The sequence below is a fragment of the Oncorhynchus clarkii genome, chromosome 2, assembly GCF_045791955.1.
Source record: "Oncorhynchus clarkii lewisi isolate Uvic-CL-2024 chromosome 2, UVic_Ocla_1.0, whole genome shotgun sequence".
Taxonomy (NCBI): Eukaryota; Metazoa; Chordata; class Actinopteri; order Salmoniformes; family Salmonidae; genus Oncorhynchus; species Oncorhynchus clarkii.
In genome coordinates this window covers 96,039,127-96,049,968 of record NC_092148.1, presented here as the reverse complement: position 1 = coordinate 96,049,968, position 10,842 = coordinate 96,039,127, and the positions used below count along the sequence as shown (strand labels likewise).

General features: G+C 40.7%; 1 protein-coding gene across 1 annotated transcript; it reads left to right on the top strand.

The window, feature by feature from the left end:
• The first annotated feature begins 2,160 nt into the window (after window positions 1–2,160).
• LOC139383316 (forkhead box protein B1-like) lies at window positions 2,161–3,081 on the top strand. The gene has a single exon (XM_071127805.1). The coding sequence runs from the start codon at window positions 2,161–2,163 to the stop codon at window positions 3,079–3,081; it is 921 nt and encodes a 306-aa protein (XP_070983906.1).
• The last annotated feature ends 7,761 nt before the right edge of the window (window positions 3,082–10,842 follow it).

The following is a 10,842-nucleotide window of genomic DNA, read 5'->3' as shown; positions in this document are numbered from 1 at the left end:
CCTCCAAACATCGGCTTCGAGGGCATTATCACCTAAATAATGGACCCTCTGGACCCAGGGCGTTCCGAGGTTCACGGGCAGTTGGGACACTTTAAGAAATGTCTGTTGAAAAGCCTGAAAACCAGACTCCTTTCTGCCTAACACCAATAGAGGAATGACGAGTTAAAAGAATCTCTTCATGAGGAATAAAAGCCCATGGAAATAAAAAGATGCTTCCATGCGCAGCGTGGATCTGACTTCCTGCAGTCTATTTTGTTCCGACAGGGATTGTGTGGCAACCAAGGAAACCCTAACCCGTTTGGTTGGTCTGCCTACTTTATTTTCTGTTTTGTAAATATTTAACAACTTGGAGAAGATCATCTTTTATAGCCGTAGTTTCCTCAAGCTCCTGATATCTCTAAACCCATAGCTGTTACTATAGTCAACAATTCCAGTCTCCTCCCATAGCAGATTCTATTGCTAATCCATCAGCCTGCAATGGCCTGTATTGTGGATTTATGGAGGCTCATTAGCATAAATTATGACCAAATCCGCGTGGGCATGTGTGGTCCCTGGCATTGGGAACCCGCCAAGCGGAAAATTGCTCCATGGTGAGCCTGGCAAAAAGTTTGAATGGCCAGGGCTGAAAATAGGCTTGCATTTGGTTTTCACATTCATATAATTCACTTATGGATATTTTATAGTTTTCAACCCCAGAGACTTTATTTGCATTTCTGAAGTACTTTTTTTTTTTTTTTTACATAAACACAAAATACTCACTGGCCTTCATGAAGTTTCATAGACCACACTATATATACCCTTATGTCTTGGCTAAGCAGGGAAAGATAATACGTTGAGGCTGGTTCAAGTTTCATACCATTGGAGGTTTCTTAATTAATAGCCATTAATCAATCAAGATGGTTATTTTTTGTTTCAGGGAATAATCATTGTGTTGGTCTAGTATAGCATATTGCGCTGGTGATTTTAATTATAGTGCCTTTATTAATAGCAATAAAATAAAGTGTGTCTACGAATTTTAAAATACGATTTTCCTGTTTGGTTATGGGTGAAACTATTGACAGTTTAACGTAACGCTTATTTATCAGCTTTACACACCAATGCAGCCGACTTTGTGCACCTGTCTGAATGTATTAAATCCCGATTATCAGGATTAGAACGGATCAGGTGAATAAAGCTGTTCATTCACACGACTCACACACAGGCTGCCTACTGAATGCATATACTAACATAAATAGAACACACGACTCTCACACAGGCTGCCTACTGAATGCATAGACTAACATAAATAGAACACAAGACTCACACACAGGCTGCTTACTGAATGCATAGACTAACATAAATAGAACATACGACTTCAAATTGTAGTAGAACATTGTGCTTTGTAAAGAGCATAATGTTGTCATTCCTCAGATTCGTTTTTTTTTTCATCCAAAGCGACATACATACATTTCAACATTGACAGTGGCATACAAAACAAAGACAAAACAAAACACTAACGGCGATTTCCTATAAGGTAATGTCATGACAACAAACCACCTAATACACACTAATAATACAAAACACAGTGGAAGTGTCAGCCAATTTCCATGTCAAACATCCCATAGCTCAGTAGCTCCAAATGTAGTGTGAATTGATGGCTTTAAACCCACTGAAAAAAGGTTAGCGCATACACACTCTTAGCTACCGAGTGCCATCACTGTTCATTCCATTCCGTTTACCGAGCCTTTTTACCCGTTGCTCGGTCTTCAGATGGAAAGGATTTCCATTGGCCCAAGGTGTCCATGTAAATAGGTGTCAATGAAAGCAGATTATGCCTTTCACCGCGAGGAGCCCCCTCCTCCCTGGGTGGTTGTCATGTGATATGTAGAGGTGGCACATTAGTGGAGCTGCTCTGGGGGGGGGTCTATTATATGGCTGTCACCACAATCAACTAACACACGGCAGAAAAGGGCGGACATGGAAGTGTAGCTGCTACTTAGCTCATCTCAACTCAACTTCTATCAGTTAAACTTTTACTGCAGTAGGCTACTACTCAGGTGTTTTGTATTTTACGCATGCAGAATATTTCATTTTCATGAGTTCTAAGAAGTTTATATAACGAAGCTAAAATAAGGGGAACGAGTTGTTTGAAGTAAAGTGTTGTGAGAGAATACTGTCAGGATGCCCCGACCAGGGAGGAACACGTACAGCGACCAGAAACCTCCCTATTCCTACATCTCCCTCACCGCCATGGCCATCCAGTCCTGCCCGGAGAAGATGCTCCCTCTCAGCGAGATCTACAAGTTCATCATGGACAGGTTCCCTTACTACAGAGAGAACACCCAGCGGTGGCAGAACTCCTTACGGCACAACCTGTCCTTCAACGACTGTTTCATCAAGATCCCGCGGCGTCCGGACCAGCCCGGGAAGGGTAGCTTCTGGGCTCTGCACCCCAGCTGCGGGGACATGTTCGAGAACGGGAGCTTCTTGCGGCGCCGTAAACGGTTCAAGGTGATGATGATGATGGCGCAGGAGCACCTGGCTCAGTCCAAGCAGTCGGACGCAGCCCATTATCTAAGGCTTAGCGCCCTGGCTGCCACCGGCACACACCTCCCTCAGATGTCCAGCTATAACTTGGGAGTGTCACAGCCATCAACTTTTAAACACCCATTTGCTATAGAGAACATCCTCGCCAGAGAGTACAAGGTTCCCGGGAGTCTGGCGTTCTCCACCATGCAGTCGATGTCTGCAGGCTACCCGCTGCACAACCAGTTGACTACGGCCTGGCCTCACATGTACAACACTATGGTGGACCCTGTTTCTCCTATCTCTATGAGCGGTGACTACGTGGCCTACCGCATGCCTCTGAAATCTCTGTGTCACGGAGGACAGACCCTACCCGCCATTCCGGTGCCCATCAAGCCCAACCCGACCACGGTAGGTCTCTCGGCGGGGCTGACGCGACACACATCCGCCTTCCTTTCGAACTCTCCCCAATCTCTGAGCCCCACCTCCCCGCAGACAGACACCAGCCAAAGCAGCCCCCCTACTCCCAGGGAGACTCACACCAACCCGACACTGCAGTCCGTGGCAGTGCACTAACATTAAGAACTTCTACAGAACTCTTTATAAACTAGACCAGCAGGCTCAAACCAAATCCAACGTTTATTTTGACTTTTGCCGCTGACATCTTGGGCTGAGAATAACTACAATTAATTAAGGCAATAGACTTCCGTGCTGCAGTTTTTTTTGATGTCGGTGTTTTGCTTTGAATGCTAATTGTCTTCTAACATGGTTCCAGCAGAGAGATTGTGAAATATTGCTGTTCAACTTAAAAGGTATTCGTTGTGTCAGTTTTATCAGTGTATTTTGTAAATTAGTGAGGCAATGCAAACAGCGGCTATCAGGCGCATGAAATATATTTACTTTGATTTATTTCTGCTATATATGTAAAAATAACTAAGTGAATTGTGATGTTTTTTTCAATCTTAAAAAATAGTAAGGGGAACTATAGGGTCTTTACTAAATGCAAAATAAATATGTGAATAAATGTGAATAATTGCAAATAAGTTGATATGAAAATGTTGTAAAATACACTTTTTAGTTAAACGTTTTAGATATCTATTTTGCAGTAGCTTTTCTGTGAAGCTGTAGTGTATAGCCATTTAAAACCATGGTGATATACATGTGATTAAAATATGTAACTGTTGACTTTTCTATGTTAATGAAAAAGCATGACTGCTTTTGAAAAGTGTTCATATAGTCTGCAATGAATTAGAAACTTGGTCATCAAAATATTTTCTCATTAAAATAGTGTAAACATTATAACGGTTGGTGTATTCTGTGTAAATAGTGTAAACATTATAATGGTTGATGTGTAAACATTATAATGGTTGGTGTATTCTGTGTAAATAGTGTAAACATTATAATGGTTGATATATTCTGTGTAAATAGTGTAAACATTATAATGGTTGGTGTATTCTGTGTAAATAGGGTAAACATTATAATGGTTGATGTATTCTGTTAACAGACGGAATAATGCTGTTATCATGCACCTACTGATTTACAACTGGGAAAACTTCCAGACAGATATCCTTATGATGATAATTATTAGTATTATATATTTTACAACAATACAACTTTTTGATTTCAATATGACTCTTCACTTTCTAATATTTAATTTATTTCCATTACAAATATAAAGTAAATCAAATAATGTTTACATAATCATGAATATAGCTCAATATGGTATATTGCTGTGTATTTCAGTGTCTAGACCTGAGTACAGAACGCGGTGTACAGTGTATAGGCTACACCAGAACCCTCGTCGCGCCGCTCCCACAGGAGCAGTCAGAACAGAACTTTGGAACTGCTGAATCAGAATCAGAATGCGGGTGATTAGAATGCATGGAGGTACTGCCGTAGTCACAGCGCAGACAACCGGCCTCATTCATTCAGCTACACACTAATATACCCTCAATAAATGAAGTAACACACGGAGATGGAATACAGTTACATTAGGCTATATAACACCTTGCGATTTGCTTCTGACTTCCAAAACGTATCAACAAATGAACAGAGTAGGTCTAGCACATTATAAAAATCGTAATTATCATATAAGAAAGGTTAACATTCAATGCAGTTTTTATGTTTTGCATTGACAAAACGGCTAACCATTTTGCACAAGTTAATTTGAATTGGACTTGTTTAAGCCATATATTACATAGCTGACATTGATAGTATGGATAGCCTAACAAGACAATTTTAGAAATTAATTTATAATCAACGAAATGCATGTGCATTTTTTCACAATGCAATAATCACAGCAGACAATATGTTTTATCTCTATTTATTTAATTGTTTCTTATGTATTTTTGTATAATCCGAAATAGCCTATTTATATATCCACGTGTGAAGTTGTCCTTAAGTGTGCTACATTAACAGCTTATATGTTGAATTGTATTTTTATTTATATTAAAATGCATTCATTCAGTGTCAGTGACATCAGGTGCTGTGAAAGAAATAGCCCATCTCGGCGCATTAAACAAATACTTTAGAATTATGTCACTTTCTCCAATTGACTAGATCAAATACCGCCTTCTAGCCACTTCATTCTCTCCATTCACTCAATAGAAAGAGCAAAGAATTGCAAACTTCGACTGGGCCACCAATGTAGATTTAGCCTTTTTTCGAGTAGACAAAAAGACTGATTTCTCACAGACACATTGCTGACTGGGGAACTGGGAAACGGGCTCAGAGACCCCTTTGGAATTTAAATCCACCCCTCCCCTCCTCCTGACCATGTTTGCCCATCAGTGCTCTGGGTTTCCCGTTCTTGCATTGTGTGTATTGTATTCATGTTTACTCCGGGTGATTAAAACACAAGTGGTGAATTTCTAGCTTCAAGATTGGAGTCTATACAGTATTTTCGTTCATCATTAAATGAATAATCTATTCAACCTTTATATTGACTTCTGCATGCTGCTGCCAATTCTCTTTATCCAGGGCAGTCAATTCACTACCTGCTTTTTCCCGCTACTATTCCAGCTGCCAATTCTCTTTATCCAGGCCAGTCAATTCACTACCTGTTTTTCTCTGCTACTATTCTAGCTGCCAATTCTCTTTATACAGGTCAGTCAATTCACGACCTGCTTTTTTCCGCTACTATTCCAGCTGCCAGTTCTCTTCATACAGGCCAGTCAATTCACTACCTGCTTTTTTCCGCTACTATTCTAGCAGATCCACCTCTACGCAGACGACACCATTCTGTATACATCTGTCCCATTCTTAGGACAAACGAGCTTCAATGCCATTACAACTCTCCTTCCGTGGCCTCCAACTGCTCTTAAATGCTAGTCAAACGAAATGGATGCTTTTCAACCGATCACTGCCCGCACCTGCCCGCCCATCCAGCATCACTATGTGGACAACTACAAATACTTAGGTGTCTGGCTAGACTGTAAACTCTCCTTCCAGAATCATTTTTAAACATCTACATTCCAAAATTAAATCTAGAATCGGCTTGCCATTTCGCAACAAAGCATCCTTCACTCATGCTGCCAAACATACCTTCATAAAACTGACTATCCTACCGATCCTTGACTTCAGCGATGTCATTTACAAAATAGCTTCCAATACTCTACTCAGCATATTGGATGTAGTCTATCACAGTGCCATCCGTGTTGTCACCAAAGCCCCATATAGTACCCACCACTGAGACCTGTATGCTCTTGATGGCTGGTCCTCCCTACATACTCATCACCAAACCCACTGGCTCCATGTCATCTATAAGTCTTTGCTAGGTAAAGCCCCACCTTATCTCAGCTCACCGGACACCCTAGCAGCACCCACCCCTAGCACGTGCTCCAGCAGGTATATCTCACTGGTCATCCCCAAAGTCAACACCTCCTTTGGCCGCCTTTCCTTCCAGTTCTCTGCTGCCAATGACTGGAATGAATTGCAAAAATCGCTGAAGCTGGAGACTTATATTTCCTTCACAAGCTTTAAACATCAGCTATCTGAGCAGCTAATAGTCCATTTGTAAATAGCTCACCCAATCTACCTACCTCATCCCCATATTGTTAGTATTTACTTTTCTGCTCTTTTGCACACCAGTATTTCTACTTGCACATCACCATCTGCTCATCTATCACTCCAGTGTTAATTTGCTAAACTGTAATTACTTCGCTACTATGGCCTATTTATTGCCTTACCTCCTTACGCCATTTGCACACACTGTATATAGACTTTCTTTTTTCTATTGTATTATTGACTGTATGTTTGTTTATTCCATGTGTAACTCTGTGTTGTTGTTTGTGTCGCATTGCTTTGCTTTATCTTGGCCAGGTCGCAGTTGTAAATAAGAACTTGTTCTCAACTAATTTACCTGGTTAAATAAAGGTGAAATATATACAGTGCCTTGCAAAAGTATTCGGCCCCCTTGAACTTTGCGACCTTTTGCCACATTTCAGGCTTCAAACATAAAGATATAAAACTGTATTTTTTTGTGAAGAATCAACAACAAGTGGGACACAATCATGAAGTGGAACGACATTTATTGGATATTTCAAACTTTTTTAACAAATCAAAAACTGAAAAATTGGGCGTGCAAAATTATTCAGCCCCCTTAAGTTAATACTTTGTAGCGCCACCTTTTGCTGCGATTACAGCTGTAAGTCGCTTGGGGTATGTCTCTATCAGTTTTGCACATCGAGAGACTGAAATTTTTTCCCATTCCTCCTTGCAAAACAGCTCGAGCTCAGTGAGGTTGGATGGAGAGCATTTGTGAACAGCAGTTTTCAGTTCTTTCCACAGATTCTCGATTGGATTCAGGTCTGGACTTTGACTTGGCCATTCTAACACCTGGATATGTTTATTTTTGAACCATTCCATTGTAGATTTAGCTTTATGTTTTGGATCATTGTCTTGTTGGAAGACAAATCTCCGTCCCAGTCTCAGGTCTTTTGCAGACTCTATCAGGTTTTCTTCCAGAATGGTCCTGTATTTGGCTCCATCCATCTTCCCATCAATTTTAACCATCTTCCCTGTCCCTGCTGAAGAAAAGCAGGCCCAAACCATGATGCTGCCACCACCATGTTTGACAGTGGGGATGGTGTGTTCAGCTGTGTTGCTTTTACGCCAAACATAACGTTTTGCATTGTTGCCAAAAAGTTCAATTTTGGTTTCATCTGACCAGAGCACCTTCTTCCACATGTTTGGTGTGTCTCCCAGGTGGCTTTTGGCAAACTTTAAACAACACTTTTTTATGGATATCTTTAAGCAATGTCTTTCTTCTTGCCACTCTTCCATTAAGGCCAGATTTGTGCAATATACGACTGATTGTTGTCCTATGGACAGAGTCTCCCACCTCAGCTGTAGATCTCTGCAGTTCATCCAGAGTGATCATGGGCCTCTTGGCTGCATCTCTGATCAGTCTTCTCCTTGTATGAGCTGAAAGTTTAGAGGGACGGCCAGGTCTTGGTAGATTTGCAGTGGTCTGATACTCCTTCCATTTCAATATTATCGCTTGCACAGTGCTCCTTGGGATGTTTAAAGCTTGGGAAATCTTTTTGTATCCAAATCCGGCTTTAAACTTCTTCACAACAGTATCTCGGACCTGCCTGGTGTGTTCCTTGTTCTTCATGATGCTCTCTGCGCTTTTAACGGACCTCTGAGACTATCATAGTGCAGGTGCATTTATACGGAGACTTGATTACACACAGGTGGATTGTATTTATCATCATTAGTCATTTAGGTCAACATTGGATCATTCAGAGATCCTCACTGAACTTCCGGAGAGAGTTTGCTGCACTGAAAGTAAAGGGGCTGAATAATTTTGCACGCCCAATTTTTCAGTTTTTGATTTGTTAAAAAAGGTTGAATTATCCAATAAATGTCGTTCCACTTCATGATTGTGTCCCACATGTTGTTGATTCTTCACAAAAAAATACAGTTTTATATCTTTATGTATGAAGCCTGAAATGTGGCAAAAGGTTGCAAAGTTCAAGGGGGCCGAATACTTTCGCAAGGCACTGTATATATATGTATGTATATTTAAAATCACTATCTGCTTTTATTTTTTAAACTAGGCAAGTCATTTAAGAACACATTTTTACTTACAATGACATCCTACCCCGGCCAAATCCTAAGACGGGCGGCACTGGGCCAATTGTGCACCGCGCTATAGGACTCCCAATCACAGCCGGTTGCAATACAGCCTGGAATTGAACCAGGGTCTGTAGTGACGCCTCTAGCACTGAATGCCTTTGACCGATGCGCCACTCGGGAGCTAGATCAGAGTTTTATTTGCTGATGTTGCAACATATGGAATTGTTTTAAAAGGGTCATACCAATGATTATTTAGCTATTTGAATTATAAGACCCCTTAAACTATAGATTTTTTTTGAATGAAACATTGAATTTGCCATTACTGCTATTAGCCAATTGAAACCCATTGAATAACAGATTCACTACATGGAACAACAGATAGTCCCCAAAAAATCTAAAGAAAGTTTGTGTTTGTCCTATATCTGAGATATAAAAATGATCAGGAAACAATTTCTACATTTTTTGACATCTATTTATCCTCTTACTTTAAGCACTAAACTATCTCCATTCATACAGCACTTCCATTAATTTTTAAAACTGTATATAGCCTCGTTGTTCTTATTGTGTTTTTATTACTACTTTTTATTTTTGTCTACTTGGTAAATATTTTCTTCTTCTTGAACTGCACTGTTGGTTAAGGGCTTGTAAGTTAGCATTTCACAGTAAAGTCTACACTTGTTGTATTCGGCGCATGTGGCAAAGTTTGATTTGATTTTGATTTGAGCGGAACTTAAGACAAGTGGGCGTCCTAGAGCAAAACAGAGCACCAACGTGAGTCCTCTTTCGATAGCGGTATTAATAGTGTGTTGGCCAAACCGCCCTGACGCTACAGCCAATTTTGTGAGAAGACCGATGTTAGGGATGTCTCTAGGTCTGACAAACACCGCTGTAGCTCTGCCACCTTCACCTCACATGCAGAAGGGTGATATCAGTGGTGGATTGAGACGCAGCCCATGCAAAAAAACATCTCTAGCTGAAACAGTTGGATTTTTATGGGGATTTTTGTATTTCGTTAATTCGATTTTGTGAGGGGTTAAGGGGCTATTTTCTCTTTTTTATAGTACTAAATTAGTTCTTTATAATCCTAGTTGATGCTGTAGTGAGTGCTAAACACTCAGATTATGAGACGAGTCAGTCTGTTTGAAAATAGGCTGCTGAAATCACTTCTCTAAATTCAATAGCAACAATGTCCCTGTTCTTTGGTGTCAGATGTTCCACTAAAACATGAGGTCGTGCTCTGTTAGAGGATGAATAGACCAAACAGTAACCCACCATGTTATTTTTAAGATAATTAAAGTGGAGCCTCATGGTAATTAGCATGTATAATTTATGACAATGTTAATGTATGCAGGCGGCTTGGTGAGGCTCTTCTGGCCTCAGTCATACAGTACATTTAGAGCCATACTCAGATTTCATGATATAAATGTTACGGTAATATCAGATTGAGCCGACATCCAGTGCATTCGGGAAAGTATTCAGACCCCTTGACTTTTTCCAGATTTTGTTGCCTTACAGCCTTATTCTAAAATGAGTGAAAAACAATTGAATTCAATCTGCACACAATACCCCATAATGACAAAGCAAAATCTTGTTTTTAAAAAGTTTAGCACATTTCTTAAAAATAGAAAACGGAAATATGACATTTAAATTAGTATTGACCCTTTACTCAGTACTTTGTTGAAGCAAATTTGTCAATGATTACAGCCTGGAGTCTATGACACTACAAGCTTGGCTCATCTGTATTTAGGGAGTTTCTCCCATTCTTCTCTGAGGATCCAGGCAGCATAGCTATTTTCAGGTCTCTCCAGAGATGGTCGATTGGGTTCAAGTCCGGGTTCTGGCTGGGCCACTCAAGGACATTCAGAGACTTGTCCCAAAGCCACTCCAGCGTTTTGGCTGTGTGCTTCCTGTTGGAAGGTGAACGTTCGCCCAAGCCTGAGGGCCTGAGCACTCTGGAGCAGGTTTTCATCAAAGATCTCTGTACATTTCTCTGTTTATCTTTCCCTCGATCCAGACTAGTCTCCCAGTCCCTGCCACTGAAAAACATCCCCACAGCATGATGCTGCCACCACCATCCTTCAACGATGGTGAAAGGTTTCATCAAGACGTGAAAATTGTCATTCAGGCCAAAGAGTTCAATCTTAGTTTCATCAAACCAGGGAATCTCGTTTCTCATGGTCAGAGTCCTTTAGGCACCCTTTGGCAAACTCAAAGCGGATTGTGTGGTGCCTTTTACTGACGAGTGGCTTCCGTCTG

What these genes read in the sequence shown, in the direction of transcription:
- LOC139383316 (XM_071127805.1), top strand. Translation starts at nt 2,161, where the DNA reads ATGCCCCGACCAGGGAGGAACACGTACAGCGACCAGAAACCTCCCTAT.